Source organism: Plecotus auritus (genome assembly GCF_963455305.1).
Source record: "Plecotus auritus genome assembly, chromosome: 6".
NCBI lineage: Eukaryota > Metazoa > Chordata > Mammalia > Chiroptera > Vespertilionidae > Plecotus > Plecotus auritus.
The window spans coordinates 165,952,026-165,972,398 of record NC_137773.1 but is presented as its reverse complement, the minus strand read 5'-3'; the positions used below and the strand labels follow the sequence as shown (position 1 = coordinate 165,972,398).

General features: G+C 40.9%; 1 protein-coding gene and 1 pseudogene across 5 annotated transcripts in view; one reads left to right on the top strand and one right to left on the bottom strand.

The window, feature by feature from the left end:
* FBXL2 (F-box and leucine rich repeat protein 2) overlaps window positions 1–20,373 on the bottom strand; it is a 79,589-nt gene that overhangs the window by 55,124 nt on the left and 4,092 nt on the right. For 3 of the 4 annotated variants that reach the window (XR_013960802.1, XM_080672084.1, XM_080672085.1), the window contains exon 2: window positions 16,251–16,312. Coding sequence is in view for 2 of the 4 variants with exons in the window: in XM_080672084.1 (XP_080528210.1) it covers window positions 16,251–16,312 (62 nt within the window). In the remaining 2 variants the exon portion in view is untranslated. Of the gene's footprint in view, window positions 1–11,792; window positions 11,841–16,013; window positions 16,108–16,250; window positions 16,313–20,373 lie in introns of all 4 variants that reach the window. The other variant, XM_080672086.1, reaches the window with a different exon arrangement.
* Window positions 6,270–9,719, top strand: LOC308250635 (eukaryotic translation initiation factor 1-like; annotated as a pseudogene). Its single transcript has 2 exons — window positions 6,270–6,325; window positions 9,309–9,719. The product of its transcript is annotated as a eukaryotic translation initiation factor 1-like (transcript).

Below are 20,373 nucleotides of genomic sequence, written 5' to 3'. Positions count from 1 at the left end.
GGCCAATAATACCTAATACCAAACTGAATGTGGGTGTTATAAAAAAGTTAAATTATAGGCCAGTATTTGCCTTGAAGTAGGTAGAACAGGAGGCAGCTGATCAGTGATTCTCTCTCATCCTTTCAACAAATTGCTGCTGTTTTCAGGAGTTCTCTGAGCTTCCTGAACCTATGGTTTGAGACAGCATGGTTTGGTGCCTATCATTAAATTTGAAAACTTCTCGGTTTTGCCTCAAATATTTCTTCTGGGATTGCCCTTATGTGCATGTTACATCTCTTATAGTTGTCCCACAGTTCATCTTTTGAGATAGCATAAGGTTTCATTCCTTAGTTCTATTAATATGAATTACATTGATTTAAGATGTTACATCAGTGTTAGACTTGACCATGATATGTTAAATCTTTATATATCGCTGGATTTGATTTAGGATTTCTGCATCATGCTCACAAGAGACTGGTCTGTAGATTTCCTTTCTTGTAGTTATTGGTACGTTTCTGGACTGGAAGACTTAATATTGTAAAGATTTCAATTCTCCCTAAGTTCCTATAAACTCAGTGAAATCCCATTAAAAATTTCATCAACTTTTCTTGTGGAAATTGATATGCTGATTCTAAAACATAAGTGGAAATTCAAAGAACCAAGAATAGCCAGGACTAACCAAGGTAATCTTGATGAATAAGAACAAGGTTGAAGGACTTACATTACCAGACATCAAGACTTGTTATAAAGCTTCATAATTATAAAATGGTCTTATTAAGGTGGACAGACAGACCAATGGAACCGAATACAAAGTCCAGAAGTACATCCACTCTATATGCCCCTGTACATATGTATTGATAACCAAATTGCCATAGCAGTGCTTTAAAAAAATTATTGATTGATTAGAGAGAGAGAGAGAGAGAGAGAGAGAGAGAGAGAGAGAGAGAGAGAGAGACATCAGTTTGCATTCGTTGGTTGAGTCCCTGACTGGAGGTTAAACCCACAACTTTGGTGAATCGGAACTCTAACCAGCTTGGCCAGGACCTGCCATGCTTTTCTAGTTAAGGGTGAAGTTACCACAATTGAGGTAGAAAGTAATTTCCAGGGGAAAAATGCTTTCAAGGGCCAGACCTCAACCTCCCACTACTCTAACTCCTCTGCCTCTCTTTCTATTGCCAGTGTCCAGGCTCTGTCAGTCAGGGCATTTATTTCATTCATTGACACACGACTCAGGAACTTGGCTTAGGCTGCAGTTTGCCAGTTTGGAGTCCTAGATGCATATGAACGTGTGCAAACTCAACCACAGAGAATCGTGGGGGCGTTGGGGAGATGGCAAACAGCCACCTATAAATTCTTCAGAGAAACAATCAGTGGTGAGTTGAAAATCTGTGGGCTCGAGGAAGAATAGTAATAAAGCACCAGCTGCACCCTATGGCAATGCACCCACAAGCGGCACCACAGGCCTCATCTCCTTTCCCACGGTAGCACTGAAGTCAGAGCCACCGACAGCCTGCTAACCACTCCAGTTATGAGTACAGAGATTATTTTTCTTGAACTATGTATTTACTTTTGTTTCATCTTACTATAATCATTGCTTTTCCTTGTGTTTTCATGCTAGCCCAATTACAAGATTACAGAATCCAGAAGTCAGGTGCTCCTTTTCTTTGATAACAATTAACAGTGTAATATAGTGTGTCTCAAAAAACATATAGACACACACTTTCAATAATTATAAAGGCAGTGTTTATTAAGATACATTTCATTTTCAAAACTGAGCATCAGCTGTTAAAGTGTGTATACATTTTTTGGGACACCCTGTACATAGAATGCTCTACAGGGTAGAATACCAACTATCCTTCACTTCCATTACTGTAGCAAAAAACAACAGCAGCAACAAAACACTAGGTACATGAGCTATTTGATTAGACATATGACTTACAGTGCTGAGTAATCTGTTCAACTAGAAGTTTTTGCTTATAAAGAAGGAAGAACATGAGAGTTAAAGTCAATAGGCCTTGAAGCCTCAGACCCACACAGACCCTTCACACTCCAAAGCTCATGTTTTTAACAATTGTGGAATCTTGATTAATTCATTCAACCTTTGAGCCTCAGATTTTTCACCTATAAAATGAAGGTGATTAAAACTATTCTATCTATTTCAAGAGATTCTTTTGAGTATCAAGTGATGTTTTCGAAATTGCTACAGTGTACTCAAGAAACATTGCCCCCCCCCCCCCAATAATCATCAGAGCAAATGTTGGACTGAAGGGGTGATACACACTGAGAACAATTTCTTAAAATAAACAAACAGAGCCCTGACTGGTTTGGCTCAGTGGATAGAGCATCGGCCTGCGGACTCAAGGGTTCCGGGTTCGATTCCAGTCAAGGGCATGTACCTTGGTTGCGGGCACATCCCCAGTGGGGGGCGTGCGGGAGGCAGCTGATCGATGTTTCTCTCTCATCAATGTTTCTAACTCTCTATCCCTCTCCCTTCCTCTCTGTAAAAAAATCAATAAAATATATTTAATAAAAAATAAATAAACAAACAGAAATATCAACAGTGTCTCTCAACTGGAAGCAGAACCTTAACAGAACCTTAGGAAAGTGTGGAGAACTTTATCACAAGCACATCACTGGTTCTGCTGTAGGTTAAGAATGGCAATAAGCCCCCGAATATGATTACCTTGGATCAGCTAGGACAATGGTTGGCAAACTCATTAGTCAACAGAGCCACAGTTTGCCGACCACTGAGCTAGGATAACAAAGAGTGATGCCAGGCCCTCCCCACACTCTTCAAAGAACTGCCTACTTAGAGTATCCCCTAAGATAAAAACAGGCTCCGCTCTTTTGTGCGAATGACTGGTCTTGGAAGTGTGGACACAGAAAATAATCTTTTCGTAAAGCCCACAAAGCCTGTGTTCATACACCAAGGTATGTTAGTGAAAACAATTGCTCTTTAAGCCAATGTTAAATTTGTCTGGTATTGGTTTAGTGATGTTAAATAAAATAAAAGAAAACCCTAAGTTCCAGGAGTCTTCTTTTAAGCATATCTCCAAAGAACTCAACTTTTAGACAAACGTGTACATAAACTTGAACTGCTGAGATGAGGAGATTCTGAAACGAAACCACCACTTTTTCTCCCTACAGTCTAACCCAGCCGTGGGCAAACTACGGCCCACGGGCCGGATCCGGCCCGTTCGGCTGTTCTATCCGGCCCGCGGAGCCGAAAGAGCAGAGGGTTCTCTTGCTCTCCCCTCCGCTCCTTCACCAGCAGCAGTGTTAACATGGCAACGTCGGGAAACACGGCCGCAGCTCCTTCTTCTGAGTGGGCGCATTTATATCCCCATTCAGTAGAAGGAACAACCTCTCAATCTTCCAGAGGCTCCTTGTAATGCCCGCGGACGCATCCCCCGACATCACCCTGGGAATGCGTAGACACATTATCGTGGTAATGTAGGGAGACACCCCCCTGCAGAGCACAGTATCAGAGCATTAGCTAAAAAGGAGACCAACAACACTGTTCCCACTGAAGTTGATGTTTTAAAGACCAAAAACCTTTCAACCCAGTCTACATTGCCATCTACATCTACGTCCCGGGCATAATTTGGAAGTTGCACTAAAGAAAATGTTTAATTTACTGTTTACACATTTTGTTCTTTTCTTTTAGTTTTAAATTATTTTATTATATTTAAGTTTAATTTGAAAGGCTTTTGTACCTTTCCTTTGTTAGGTAATTTTATTTTGCCTTTGCCATCTTCAATATAAGGTATGTTATTGTGCTATGATTCCTCCATTTTTTGAAGTTTCAAATTATAATAATTAGTGTTTACATTCTTCTTGTTAAAATGTATGAAACGAATAAAACTATTGAAATAAAAAAAAAAAAAGACCGTACCCTTTTATGTAATGATGTTTACTTTGAATTGTATTAGTTCACACAAACACTCCATCCATGCTTTTGTTCCGGCCCTCCAGTCCAGTTTAAGAATCCATTGTGGCCCTTGAGTCAAAAAGTTTGCCCACCCCTGGTCTAACCCCATCAGAACTGCATGAGGCCAAGGCTCCGATTTTCTGGAAGGAAATCAGATGGAACCTCATGTGAACTCTCACTAACAGTATTATGAGCTAGCACTAAGGGAGTTTACCACTTCAGAAATGTTTCCACAAGTAGGGCCACTATTTACACTTGTTACCTGAATGTGAGAGCTGAAGTATGTTAGAGGGAGATTTATCTTTCTCTATGCATCTTTTTACTGTGTCACTTGCTAAAATGATCAAGTACTTTAATTTAAAATCTAATAAAGAAAAGATTAAAGAGCCCCAACCGGTTTGGCTCAGTGGATAGAGCGTTGGCCTGCGGACTGAAGGGTCCCAGGTTCGATTCCGGTCAAGGGCATGTACCTTGGTTGCAGGCACATCCCCAGTGGGGAGTGTGCAGGAGGCAGCTGATCGATGTTTCTCTCTCATCGATGTTTCTGGCTCTCTATCCCTCTCCCTTCCTCTCTGTAAAAAATCAATAAAACATATAAAAAAAAAAAAGATTAAAGAAAGAAAATGACTCCAGAAGAGCAAAACTAGCCTCACATGAATGGACAGTCTCTCTTTGGTTTGGACCCTCCATATTTTTAAGGAAAGTCAAAGCTAAGTTAATTAGTTCATTATTAAAATTGTAATCATTACATTTTCTGATAAAGAATAGATAGTTTATGGCTTGGTTCCAATTATCCTATTACTAATTCATGAATCAAGGTTTCAACATAAATACTGAGCACTAGATAGTAATTAAAACACACCCTGAAAGGAAATTAGCCAGCTTCTGACTAAATTTATTTAAAAGGCATTTTAACAACAAGAGTCCAGTCAAAGGAAAGAGCAATGACTTCGTGCAAATGCAGGAGGCTGGAACAATGATGAATCCACTCCTGCCATACTGCTAGTGATATTAAAGTATCCATAATCGAGTTCCTAGAGGACGAAAGATTTAATTTTTTAAATATAAGTGGATTGATGGGAAGGTGAAATTTTCCAGTTAGACAACTGCAGCATGGAGCTGGAGAGGAGAGATCGGCAAAGTCAACAATGGACAGGAAATCCAGATAGACTGTATTAAGATTGAATCAAATTACAACAAAGGATGAAGAAAGTAACTCTGAAGTTTAATAAAAGCCCTTTTTTAAAATAAATAAATAAATACATACACACACACACACACACACACACACACACACACACACGTAATTGATTTCAGAGAGGAAGGGAGAGAGAGAGATAGATAGAAACATCAATGATGAGAGAGAATCATTGACCGGCTGCTTCCTGCATGCCCCCTACTGGGGATAGAGCCCGCAACCCGGGCATGTGCCCTTGACCAGAATCAAACCCAGGACCCTTCAATCCGCAGGCTGATGCTCTATCCACTGAGCAAAACCAGCTAGAGCTTAATAAAAGTCCTTTGAGAAATAAACAGTGAACATAGTAAGAGGCTGGAGCACAGCACATGGGAACAGTTCTGAATGAGAAATGGGAACAAAATATTCATGAAGATGAGGGACACCTGACCCTCCAGGAGAGCCCAGGGGAGATGCAGCACCAAGAGGACCAGGCACAGGGACAAACCCAGTGATCAGGAGACATCAGGGGGAAATAAAATGCAGCGGACCCTCTTTGTACCTCTCAAACGTTTCACAACGGTTTTAGCTGGAATATTTTGATACATACAAAAGCCTACATGACACTCTGTAGTCCTGAATATAAAACTGCAAGAGTCACCACTCAAACTTGAAAACTAGACCATTCCCCGCATCACTGCACCTCCTTTGTGTCCCTCCCTTGTTTCCTTTCTCCACCTCTCAGCCAGTCAATGCCCTGTGATATGTTCCTGTGCTTAACAGTTTTATCACAATGTATACATTCCTAAGCAGTACACCAAGTAGTTTTTTGCTTTATTTTTAATCTTATAAAAACAATATATGCTGTATATAGACTTTTGCAGCTAGCTTTTTTCCACTCAGCATCATAACTAAGATTTGTCCATGCCATTTTGTGAGATTGCAGTACATTTCTCTACACATTTATGATTCACATCACACATTATGTATCACGTTATATTCCTCATATTCCACATACGTTAATGAATATGTGGTTGTTTCCATTGTCTTTGGTACCACAGATAGTGTTCCGATGAACATTTTTCTACATGTCACCAGGTGTACATCTACAGGAGCTTCCTTAGAGCAACCCAGAAGCAGCAATGCTCAGTCACAGAAGGTGCCAATGTTCAACTTCCCGGGATGACAACTGTTTCCTGGATACACACCTACACTTCATTTCCCCGCTTCCCCTGCAGGTACGTGAGGCACATAACTGAGAGCCAGCCATGGGAAGTGAGCTGGTGGCGGGAAGCTGTGGTTGAAGACAGCAGAGCTTCTTTCAGCCAGGCCCCCAATAACTGCAGAGAGCAACTGACAGCTTCATCCCCCATCCCGCACCCCACACCCCCAATCTATCAGGTGAGCAATAAGTACACTTGTGTTGTGTTAAAGACATTAGATGTATATTAGATATGTATGCCACATGAGCCTACTGTAACTATACTAATACAGAGATACCTTGAGTGGGGTGCTTCTAGAACAAAAGTCTAAAATATGTCACATCTGCCTAGTGGCTGACAGCACAGGAAACCTGTATCAGAGCTGGAAATATGAATACTTATCTCCCAGAAAGAAGCTTGTATACTTATACCTAAGAAGTTGATTTATTTGTTTATTTATTTTGCTGCTTTTAAGATTCCTTGTCTTTAACTTTTGACACCTTAATTATAATATGCCTTGGTGTGGGTTTCTTTGAGTTCATATTATTTGGAACTCCCTGGGCTTCCTGGATCTGGATTTCCTTTTCCTTCCCCAGGTTAGGGGATTTTTTACTCTGTTATGGAACATAAAATCCAGGACAAACACCAGAAATTGTAAAATGCTTAAAGGACCTATAAGCACACTCAAGAGGGAAAGAAGATGGCCTTGAACTTAGGAAAAGCTTTAGGTTCAACTAGGTGAAGAAAACATAAGCAAAAGAGAGAGACTATCAACAGGTAGAAAGACTATGGGAGAGAGCAAGTTAGAAAATGACACTTTCGCCGAAGCCGGTTTGGCTCAGTGGATAGAGCGTCAGCCTGCGAACTGAAGGGTCCCAGGTTCGATTCCGGTCAAGGGCACGTACCTTGGTTGCGGGCACATCCCCAGTGGGAGGTGTGCAGGAGGCAGCTGATCGATGTTTCTTTCTCATCGATGTTTCTAATTCTCTATCCCTCTCCCTTCCTCTCTGTAAAAAATCAATAAAATATATTAAAAAAAGAAAAGAAAAGAAAATGACACTTTCAGGGACTGGACATAAATCAGTTGCCAGAATATGCAAGGAAGTTGGAAAAGAGTGAGAGATGAGACAGAATAAGAGTAAGAAGTTAACAGTTCTGGGAGAATAATTCAAGCCATAACAAAATCGTAATAATAATCATAGCTTTAATAAAAATATTAGCTTTAATCATTAAAACCCCAAACTGCCCTCTTATAAAGAGTATTAAATTGGGACACTATATAGAAAATCGGATGAAGAAAAAATATAGGAAATTCAGTAATATTAAAAACAAGAAAAAGGGGGGGGGGAGGAACTACAAATCAATAAGAACCCAATAGGCAAAAATATAAACATGCATTTTACAGCAGAGGAAAATAGATGTGAACATATAGACAGATGCTCAACATTACTAGAATTCAGGAAAATTCAAATCAAGAGAACAATGAGATGCTATTCTACATTTCAGACATGCAACAACACTAAATGTTGGAAAGGATGGCACATCTTATCAATGTAAACTGATAAGACCACTTTAGAAATACAATTTAATATTACTACATGAAGTTAAATATTTGTATAGCCTATGACCCTCAGCAATTCTACTACTAGAGAAGCTTGTATATTTGTACCAGGAGACATCTGCAAGGATGTTGGCAGGAGCCAAACAAAGCAACATGGATCACTGTAACATAATTTTGAGTGAAAACCATGTTTCAGAAGATATACTTTTTTAAAATAAAGTTAAGCATAAGTAAACATATTGTAAGTTCCTGATAATATGAATATGGTGGTGAGGAGAGAGAAAGGGCAATGGATGGATCAATGATGAACTGTATCATTAACCAAGAATTAGAAGTAATCCAATTCTGTAATCCAATTTAACTAGTTTTTAAAAAAGTTGTAATCATCCCTGTATATACATCTTTGCTAATACATCTGCTGTTAGCAAATTCCTAGAAATGGAATTTGTGAATATGTACATTTAGCACTTAAAATTTTTCCCCCAGGGGCCCCCACAGAATATTTACATATATATATTCCCACCTCTAAAGTGCCTGAAGTATCTGTCTCCTACCTCTTTGCCAAAACCTGGTATCATCAAACTTGTTTTTTTTACCAGTCAGATAAGCAATACTCATTATTTTGATTTAGACTTTATACTTAAATATGGGCCTGACTGAGCATCTTTTTATCGGCCATTTTATTTCTTCCTTTGTTCATACTTCTTCAAACTCTTTTTCTAAGAGTTAATCCACTTTTATTATTAATAATTTTAAGAATTTTTGCTTTATATATTGAAGAATATAACCCTTGCTTATAATGTATATTCCAGTTATTTCACCCACCACTGTGCTATTTATCTTTGCCACATTTACTATTCATACATTCAAATTTACCAATCTTTTCAGTTGTAACTACTGAACACAGAGTTTTTAAGTTAACAGATCTCTAACATAACATAATTGCTACAGATTCTTCCTATCTGTGGAGTTTTATTGCTGTTTCATGCCATCTCAGTGTAGGTAAAAAAAAAATCCAAATACATCATCAGAGTTTTAATGTATAAGCATCACTCTAACCCAGACTGAAGAAATTTTGCTGTTTCCATGATCTGGAATTAATTGTCAACCCTAAAACAGTTAATAGTAGTATACAGAGGTAATAAAAAGAATGGGCCTTTAAGCTTCTGTATCTGATTCAACACATTAATTCAGTCTTGTATTGGCTTTATGCAAGGCAAATACAACTACGAAAATGAATGAACAACAACAACAAAAAACCTCTTTAACAACAAAGAGGACGCAGCGCCAGACTCACTGCCACTTCTCCTGGACCCTCTCCTCTCCCCAGCCTCTCCCCAGCCTCCACAAGTCCGCACCTTCTCCTGCACCCCAGCCACGGGCCCATCGCTGAACCACCAGGGAGGACAGAGCAACCTCCCCTAGCTTCCAGATACCCTCCTCCCCTGGCCTTCTCAGGCCCACCACTGTCTCCACCGAGGAAAAGGAATCCTATAGTATGTCCACTAGCCAGCTCTCCAGAACCTCCACTCTTTCCACCCTTTGCTGATGCAAATAAGGATGATGATGGGCTTCCTGCTGGCCCTGAGGACGATATCCACATAATAATTCAACAGAGAAATGGCAGGAAGATCCTTACTGCGGTCCAAGGGATCTGTGATAATTATGATAAAAAGAAACTAGTGGAGGTGTTTAAAGAGAAATTTGCCTGCAATGGTACTGTAATTGAGCATCCGAAATATGGAGAAGTAATTCAGGTGCAGGTGATCAGTGCAAGAACGTATGCCATTTCCTCGCAGAGATGGGACTGGCTAAGGACAACTAGTGAAGGTTCATGGGTTTAAGTGCTTTTGGCTCACTGAAGCTTAAGAGAGGGTTTCCTTGCAATGAACAGGATTTCCCTTCTGTCCCTTGACAGGAGTTTAAAAACATCACAGCTTGTATCATGTTACCATTTGGGTTCTGTTTTACCTTTGGATTAGTTTAACTCCTTTATGTAATAAACTAGAAAGAGCCAAAAAATTTTTGTTAAAAATCTCACAAGAGGGGGATAACTTACATTGAGGAGATATGGAAAGGACAATCAAAAGAATCTAAGAAATTTCCCAAAATAGGTATATAACAATTTTCAAGTGAGATTAGGTATGGCTCACAAAAGAAGATACTAAAATTGACCAAAATGGTGAGGGTGTGGGAGGGGGGAGAGATTGATTTACTTTGTAACAATTCAGTAACTTATAAAATAAGTTAATGCTCAAGTTTACTACATTGTTTATTAGCTTTTATGGCAGATAACATGCATTTACCATGAGGTAAAATACACATCAAATGTATCATACAGTCTAGACCAGGGGTGGGCAAACTTTTTGACTCGAGGGCCACAATGGGTTCTTAAACTGGACCGGAGGGCCAGAACAAAAGCATGGATGGAGTGTTTGTGTGAACTAATATAAATTCAAAGTAAAGGAGCGGAGGGGAGAGCAAGAGAACCGGATAGAACAGCCGGATCTGGCCCACAGGCTGTAGTTTGCCCACGGCTGGAGACAGTCTCTTCAATAAATGGTGTTGGGAAAATTGGACAGATACATGCAAAAAAAATGAAACTAGACCACCAACTTACACCATACACAAAAATAAACTCAAATGGATAAAGGACCTAAACATAAAACGGGAAACCATAAAAATACTAGAGGAATCCACAGGCAGCAAAATCTCAGACATATGCCGAAGCAATTTCTTCACTGATACTGCTCCTAGAGCAATGGAAACTAAAGAGAAAATAAACAAATGACACTACATCAAAATAAAAAGCTTTTGCACAGCAAAAGAAACCATCAACAAAACAACAAGAAAGCCCACTGCATGGGAGAACGTATTTGCCAATGTTATCACCAATAAGGGCTTAATCTCCAACATTTACAGGGAACTCATACAATTTAACAAAAAGAAGATAAACAACCCAATCAAAAAATGGACAACGGACCTAAACAGATACTTTTTGAAAGAAGACAGAAGGAAGGCCAAGAGGCATATGAAAACATGCTCAAAGTCACTAATCATTCCAGAGATGCAAATCAAAACGACAACGAGGTACCATCTCACACCTGTCAGAATGGCTATCATCAACAAATGACAAGTGCTGATGAGGATGCGGAGAAAAAGGAACCCTCGTGCACTGCTGGTGGGAATGCAGACTGGTGCAGCCACTGTGGAGAACAGTATGGAGTTGCCTCAACAAACTAAAAATGGAACTCCCATTTGACCCAGTAATCCCACTCCTAGGAATATATCCCAAGAAACCAGAAACACCAGTCAGAAGGATATATGCACCCCTATGTTCATAGCGGCACAATTCACCATAGCTAAGATTTGGAAACAGCCTAAGTGCCATCAGCAGATGAGTGGATTAAAAAACTGTGGTACATCTACACAATGGAATACTATATTGCTGTGAAAAGGAAGGAACTCCTACCATTTGCAACAGCATGGATGGACCTGGAGACTATTATGCTAAGTGAAATAAGCCAGTCAGAGAAAAGATAAATATCACATGATCTCACTCATTTGTGGAATATAATGAACAACATAAACTGATGAACAAAAACAGATCCAGAGACAGAGAAACATCGATGAGACCGTCAAACCTCAGAGGGAAGGTAGAGGAGGGTGGGAATAAGGGATCAACCAAAGGATTTGTATGCAGGCATATAAGCCTAACCAGTGGTCACAGACAACAGGGGGGTGAGGGCATGAGTGGGGGTGGTGGGGGGATAAGGGGGGATAAGGACACATATGTAATCCCTTAATCAATAAAGAAATTTTAAAAACTGAAAAAGAAAAAGAAAAATCTGCATAGATGCTCAAACTTGAAATTGCAGATATCCCCCAAAAAGCAGCTTAGGTACGATTTGCAGCCGTCTTGGAATGTACACAAGGTCTCACAGGCAGCAGGAGGCGGAGGCACCAGTCCTTGAAGACGTCAGTGGAGTGCTGAAACCAACCAGCAGGAAGGACACCCACTCGGCGATGCCCCAACAGGAGTGAGTCCTTCACCGCATGCTCCCCAAGGTCCCCAAATTACACACAAGCACTGGGCTATAACTCAATGATCGCAACTAAACCCACAATTATTTCTGCCCATAGAATTGGCTTCTAAATTTTAGAAAAGGAAAATTTGGAAATTTATGCGCCAGTCATTTTATAATTTTCCCTGGCAAACTACTAAACTGGCAAATTAGATGTAATTGTGTAGTTGATTTCATTTGCTCAGAATTATTAGGCTCAGCAATCCTCTTTGGGGCAATCAAACCTTCCTTCCTCAAGCCAACAAACACTATTAGTGCTTAATTATGTCATGTATCCACATACATTTAAAAAGGGAAGGAAATGACATAAAAAAATGGTGATTTAAGTTTTTAAAAATGTCTCTAAAATGAGATTTATTTCATTATTGTACCTAACAAGAGCTTTGTGTTTTTAGAATGTGTAAAAATATTTACTCCCAATAACAACAAATTAAATATCCCCATTGTTATAAGCATTACATAACTGACTCCCAAGGAAGAGTGAAATTACAGACTGTATGGTTGAACTGTGTGAGAGGGAAGGGTAGAGAGGAGAACCTGAATACCTTTAATTTATGAGTGAAAGCTGGGAAGAAAAAGCAAAATTACAAAAACGTGTTAAATAACAAACTGAAAATGGGTGGTAAAAGAAATCTGTGAGTTAATAACACTGAGTTGTCTTAAAACTAGCAAGAAGCCCTGACCGGTTTGGCTCAGTGGATGGAGCGTCGGCCTGCGGACTGGAGGGTCCCAGGTTCGATTCCGGTCAGGGGCATGTACCTTGGTTGCGGGCGCATCCCCAGTGGGGGGTGTGCAGGAGGCAGCTTGTCGATGTTCCTCTCTCATAGATGTTTCTGGCTCTCTGTCCCTCTCTCTTCCTCTCTGTAGAAAATCAGTAAAATATGTTTTAAAAAAAAAAAAAAAACTAGCAAGAAGATGATCTGATGAAAAAAACTCACAGATTTTTCTGAGTGATTCAAAGTAACATAAATAGATGAAGAAAAGCACATAATCCCAGGTCATGCTTGTGAACGGTTCCAAAGGGGAAGCTGTGGCTTCACTTGATGTGCCCAGGGATGGGAGCTGGTAGAGATTTAAGAGGGCGGTGACAGATGCAGTAAAAATGGCAGAAAAGAAAATGACCTCAGCTACAAGCAAGATTCTCAAGTCAAAGAACCACACCTATTGAGGAAGTAAGGCTGCTGGCGAGCAGGAATTCACAAGAACAGGAACCTCAGCCTGCGCTGTCACAAGGAAGCCTACAATAGGAAGCCAGAACATAAGCCTAGGACAAACCACGTATGGAGGCATCATTTCACTGAGAAAAAATAACCAACACATAAGCTCACGAGGCGGAGACCACTGCACGCGCTCGCGTGACTGGGGAATGGACAGATGACTGGAGGAGGATGGCTGCTTTGGTAACAGGCTCAAACCCTTCCGAAGTTTGCTCAGGAAGGTTAGCTAGGCAAGGGGAGAGCTACTCTTACTTGTAATAGAAAGTCTGAGAGTAAAATGGCAGAAATGGTTTAAAGGCCAACAAAAATTAAAGTACCATGATTGGCTACAGCTAGTTTTGAGACTCGTGAGCCAGAGATGACCTGTATGGCAGCACTTGACAACTTAAATCCCCCTTAGAGATTCCAAAATAAGAACACAAGTGAATAGATACATTATGTATATTTGCTCTCAAATGGCAATTTAAAAAAAAAAAAAATCTATGTATGAGCCTTGTGGCGTAATTCAAAAACTGTAACTCCAGGATTCTTAACAGCTAGCTCCATCATGGATCTTTAAAAGAACTACAAGTTCTAAAACAGCAGTTCAGAAATCACACTAGCACAGAAAGTAATATAATTCCCTTCCCCTTTATTAAATACTAGAGGCCTGGCGCACGAAATTTGTGTGTGGGTACAGTCCCTAGGCCGGTCCTACAAGTGGGGCCATCTTCCCTGGCTGCTCGCAGCCAGTCCCGCCCCCCCGCCGCCACCCACCCTAGTTCCCTGTTCACCATTGGGCAATCAAAGCCTGACAGCCAGGGGGAAGGGACTGAGAGGTCAGGCATTCCCACCCACTCACCGGCCCCGCCACTGCCAAGGGTTGCCCTCTATGTGTGGGGTGACTGGCGGGGCAGGGGCCTTGGCCTGGCGCCACCCACATCCCCCACCACCCACCCGGGGAAAGAGACCAAGAGGTGGTCAGTGCGTCTCATAGTGACTTGTCGAGCGGTCGTTCTGCCGTTAGGGTCAATTTGCATATTACCCTTTTATTATATAGGAGGATATTTTTATTGATTTCAAAGAGGAAGAGAAAGGGAGAGATAGAAACATCAATGATGAGAATCACTGATCAGCTGCCTCCTGCAGGCCCCCCACTGAGGATTCAGCCACAACCTGGGCATGTGTCCTGGACCGGAAATCAAACCGTGACCCTCTGGTTCATAGGTCAATGCTCAACCACTGAGCAACACCAGCCAGGCATTATAATTCCGCTTTGTTGTTGTTGTTTTTTTTTTTTTGCTCAATAGATAGAAACTGTTCCATGACTGAGTACGGTATAAAAGCTAAACCTACCAGAAGGGAAAGCATACTAAGTTAGCAGCCTCGAGTCACCGACAGCAGCAGCGCTCACGAGTGGAGTTTAATCACACCCCATGAATGACTAAGATGGGTCAGCCTGGAGCTGGTTATGATTCCTCAGAGTAAAGATGACATATTCATATTACAGCTCGATGTCTGTGCTACATGTGCAGACCAGGAACAAAACACTGGACAATCGGGGACACCGTCCATTTTGCAGTGTGTTGTGGAGGGCATCCCTACAATTGTCTACCAACAGCCTGCCCACCCTAACCCAGCCATATTGGTTCTAGCGGCTTATGACACTAAACCAAGACCTGGCGGGTTTATATGATAAACGTATCATTCCTTCCTTGTTACCACTTGCTTAACTTTAAAATGCCCTAAAAATGCCAAAAATATTGTCTGACCCAAACAACTATTTGTTTTATCGAAATGAAATATAGTTGATGCATTTTTTCACATGATCCTGTCATGAGTTAATTTTCCTTTTTATTAACAGAGTAGAGTGAGCTCATGACAACAGTGACAAACAACACCTGATGACTCATGAGACACCCTAGGAAGCCCCGGAAATGTGATCATCACCACAAAGAAGCTAAGTCCTCACTCCGTTTCTGGCTCAAGAACAAAGTCTCACACACTGTGGACAGCAGAGGTTAGTCATCTGTGGCATTTACAGTGACTCTGTGATGAACTCCAATATGTAAACAGAATTCATACTCATTCCCCAGAAGTTAAAGTGAGATTTAGCACAGCCAGGCAATGGAGTCATCTGGTCACTCTCTTACTGTGTGTCAGCATTTCCCAAATTTTTTTCCATGGAATATTAAAAGGGTGCCATGGCGAGTTTAAATGCCACAGCTATCCATGAGGGAGCATCGCTATGCCTATTGGCTTACTAAGGCTCTGAGAAGTCATGCAGTGAAGAAATTGGTTTTGTTAACCTAGTGTTTCCCATACTTATTTGTTCACAAAACCTGTTGTGTTTTTTTTTCGTTTTGTTTGGTGGAACATCAAGGATAAGAGAAGAGTCTGGGAAATGCTACTCAAAGATCACCATGGATATACGTACTAATAACTAAAATGTAACAAGCAAACTAAAATAAGATTTAGCTGATGATTGCAGAGTAGTAAAGGAAACTGCAGTGCAGGGTCAACAAATGTTGGTTGAGAGCTCTACTTGGTAAAAATGACAAGGAAAATACCATTTGCTACATATTCAGGGATGCCAGAAACCAAGGACAAAACGCATAGTTTCTGTAGTACTCACTGTCCCTTAGCACACAATTCTCATAAAATGGATAAAAACATATCAATATTGGGGCTGAGAACCTTTTAAATGCTCAGTAAGAACATAAGTGTACTTCTTTTAAAACCACTTTATCAGAAAACAACTAAATGTCTAGGACTTCAGGAGCTCAGAACCTTAAAAGTCTCTCCTCGTGTTATGGACTACATTGGGATAATCTACTGATACCAAGACAATGGCACCTACTGAAGATTATTACAATACTTACCACATTACAAAAAGAATCCAGACCAATGCTAGGTACATACTTAGTACATTCTGGATTAGACCAAGTAAAATTTAACAACAAGCTGAACAGCATTCTATAAAACAAAAACAAAAAGTCGGTTAGGCTAATTCTGGCTGTTTTTCTGTGCTACGGACTCACAGTGAGAAAGAAGACTGTCTTGGAATTTGATGACGGAATCAAATCTGAGTTCTTTATCTGAAGTTTATCTACATTTACCTTAAAAGAAGTTCTTTTGGTAACTTTTTGTTAATAAGGCCTTCATCATTATTTGAGAAAACCTAAAAGAAAAAGAAAAAAAGGAAAACTGTTAGTGCTCCTCGATCAATTTTTTTTTAAGTCACGTGTTTCTTAGATCAGAACAGCCCCAATCACTGTCCTATAGGTACACCAATTTCATGAAGCCACCACACTTCAATATTGATAGCTATAAGAATAGTTTATACCCTTTCACCGTTTTTGTAAAAATGGTAACATCCATTTCTATACTACCTTATATTGGCGGTTCTAACCGAGGTTATTAGGCAAGAAAATAAATAAAAGGCATCTTGATGGAAAGGAAGTAGCAAAACAATCTCTGTTTACAGCTAACAATCTTGTACCAATATATAGATAATTCTAAAAAAATAAAAATAAAAAAATCACAGAAAATTCTATCAGAACTAATCAAGGAGTTCAGTAAGGTTGCAGGATACTATATAAAATATACAATATATGCCCTGGCTGGTTTGGCTCAGGGGATAGAGCGTCGGCCTGCGGACTGAAGGGTCCCAGGTTCGATTCCAGTCAAGGGCACAAGCCCGGATTGTGGGCTCAATCCCCAGTGGAGGGCGTGTAGGAGGCAGCCAATCAATAATTCTCTCTCATCATTGAAGTTTCTGTCATTGATGTTTCTATCTCTCTCTCCTTCTCCCTTCCTCTCTGAAATCAATAAAAACATATTAAAATATATATATACAATATAGTTGCTATATAAAAATAAATTACATTTCCATATATTAGCAATGAGCCACCTGAAACTGACATTAAGAAAACAATCTTATTTACAACAGCATTAAAAAGAATAAAGTACTTAAAAATAAATTTAACTAAAGAAGTGCAAGACAGCCCTAGCTGGTTTGGCTCAGTGGATAGAGCGTCGGCCTGCAGACTGAAGGGTCCCAGGTTCAATTCCAGTCAAGGGCACATGCCTGGGTTGCTGGCTCAATCCCCAGTAGGGGGTGTGCAGGAGGCAGCCAATCAATGATTCTCATCATTAATGTTTCTATTTCTCTCTCCCTTCCTCTCTGAAATCAATTTTTTTTAAAAAGGGGGGGGAGTACAAGACATATATTGAAAATTTATATAAAACATTGTTGAGAGAAATTTAAAAAGACAAATATACTCACATCCCATGTTCACGAATTGGAAGATTTAAGTGTTAAGTTAGCAACATTTCTCAAACTGATCCAAAGATTTAATGAAATCTCTATAAAAATGCCAGCTGCCTTTTTATTGAAAAGTTTAAAAGTTGATCCTAAAATTAATATGGAAATGCAAGAGACCCAGAATAGCCAAAATAAAGTCATGCACTGCCTAACGATGCTTGGGTCAATGAAGTTCCACCTATACAACAGTGGTCCCATACGATTATAGTGGAACTGAAAAATTCCCATCACCCTAGTGATATCATAGCCATCATAACATCGTAGTGTGATGCATTACTCCTGTCGTTTGTGGTGATGTTAGTGTACGGTGTTTATAAATTGTGGAGGAATTGGAACACTCAAACACTACTGGTAGAGCCATTTTGGAAAACAGTCTGGCAGTTCCTCAAAGGTTAAACATAAAGTTACCATACGAACCAACAATTCCAACCACATGTTGAATTAGAAGAAATTAAAATGTGTCCATACAGAGAAAACCAAGATGGCGGCATAGGTAAACACCTAAACTGCTGCCTCGCACAACAATTTCAAAACTACAACTAAAAGACAGAACGGACACCATCCAGAACCACAGGAAAGCTGGCTGAATGAAAATTCTACAACTAGAAGGAAAGAGAAAAGCTCACAGAGAATTGGAGGTACGGCAAAGGGGCTTTGTGCGCGCAGAGAGGAAGGGCGGCTGAGAGCCTGGCTGACTTTCTCTGGCGGAAGGGGGAAGGAAGCCTCCGACCGCACTGAACCCCAGTTCTGACTGCACTGAACCCCAGTTCCGGGCGAACCCCTGGGGACCCACGCTCTTACGGGGGGAGTCTGGACTCTCGGGCGGAGACTCGAGCTGGGAAAGGCAGAAGTCTGAAGGCGCACGCGTGCCAGTGCGCACAAAGGCTGCGGAAGTTGCCACAGGCTTTCCCTAGTGGAAGGGAGTCAGAGGATTCTGACTGCACTGAGCCCCAGTTCTGACTGCAGTGAACCCCAGTTCCAGGCGAGCCCCTGGGGACCCACGCTCTTGTGGGGGGAGTCTGGACTCTCGGGTGGAGACTCGGGAGCCGGGGAAGGCGGAGGACTAAAAGTGCGCACGCGCGCGCGCGTGCCAGTGCGCACAAAGGCTGCGGAGGTTGCCACAGGCTTTCCCTAGTGGAAGGGAGTCAGAGGCTCCTGACGGCACTGAGCCCCAGTTCTGACTGCAGTGAACCCCAGTTCCAGGCGAGCCCCTGGGGACCCACGCTCTTGTGGGGGGAGTCTGGACTCTCGGGCGGAGACTCGGGCTGGGGAAGGCGGAGGACTGAAGGCGCACATGCGCGCAAGGGCAAGGCTGACAGGAAGCCAAGACTGAGACTCCACCCCATCCAAGCTGAGCACAGAGGCTATTGCAATTTGGCAAGTCTAATCCTATAAGGCTGTCTCCAGCACCAAACTTCTCCCAGCATAGACACAGCTGATCCTTACAGCCAACTGGCCTGGAGGTCAATTCTTCCCAGTGATACCAACAATAATAAAGACTTAATTACAACAAGGCTGTACACACAGTCCACAAAGGGGTGCACCAAGAGTGTCCACCTCAGGTTAACTGGGGAAGCAGACCCACTGGGCCATATTGGAAACCTAGCACAAATATCTACCTTACCAACTCAGGGAATCAATGAAAATGCGGGGTCAAAGAATCAGATCACAAACGAAAGAAATGGAGGAAAACAAACGACTGGATATAGAATTCAAAACCACGGTGATAAGACTTTTTAAGAATATCCTAGAAAAGGCCGATAAATATAACGAGACCCTCGAAGATATGAAAAAGGACCAACTAGAAATTAAACATACACTGACTGAAATAAAAAATATTATACAGAGACCCAGAAACAGAATAGAGGAACACAAGAATCAAGTCAAAGAACTGAAATACAAAGAAGCAAAAAACACTCAACCGAAAAAGCAAAAAGCAAAAAAAAAAAATCCAAAAAGTTGAAGATAGTGTAAGAAGACTCTGGGACAACTTCAAGCGTACCAACATCAGAATTATGGGGGTGCCAGAAGAAGAGAGAGAGCGCAAGATACTGAAAACCTATTTGAAGAAATAATGACCGAAAACTTCCCCCACCTGGTGAAAGAAATAGACTTACAAGTCCAGGAAGCGCACAGAACCCCAAACAAAAGGAATCCAAAGAGGACCACACCAAGACACATCATAATTAAAATGCCAAGAGCAAAAGACAAAGAGAGAATATTAAAAGCAGCAAGAGAAAAACAGTTAATTACCTACAAGGTAATTATTAAATAAATAAATAAAAACTTACATAAAAAAAAATAAAAAATAAAATAAAATGTGTCCATACAAAAACTTGTACATGGATGATCATAGCAGCATTATTCATAATAGCCAAAAAGTGGAAATAACCCAAATGTCCATCAGCTAATGAATAAAGTGTGGTATATCCATACAATGGAAAATTATTCACCAATCAAAAAGAGTGAGGTACTAGTATATATTACAACAGAAATGAGCCTTTGAAATATTATGTCACATGAAAGAAGACACAAACAAAAGGCCACATGTTGTATAATTCTGACTCCACAAAAACTTTCCCAGTGACTGCCCTGTTCTACTTCCTTAGACACCTCTGCTCCACTCCCATCTCTTTCATAGTCACTCCAGTGCTGCAAGTGGCAGTGCTGAGGTAGACAGTACAGGGTACAGGTGAGACACAAAGTGAGGTAGGGAAGGCAGAGGTCAAAGTGTAGTGCAATCCATGGCTGTCCATGTCTGAGTTTTGTTGGTCTGCGGGGTGGGGGGTGGTGCGGGGTGGTGGTGGTGAGGAGGGTAGTCAGGTAAAACCTGCAGGGTGTCATTAGACATTACAAATAGAGAGTTTGTCATAAAATAAAAAAGAACTTGCTGGCTCAGCTGGTAAGACCCTGAG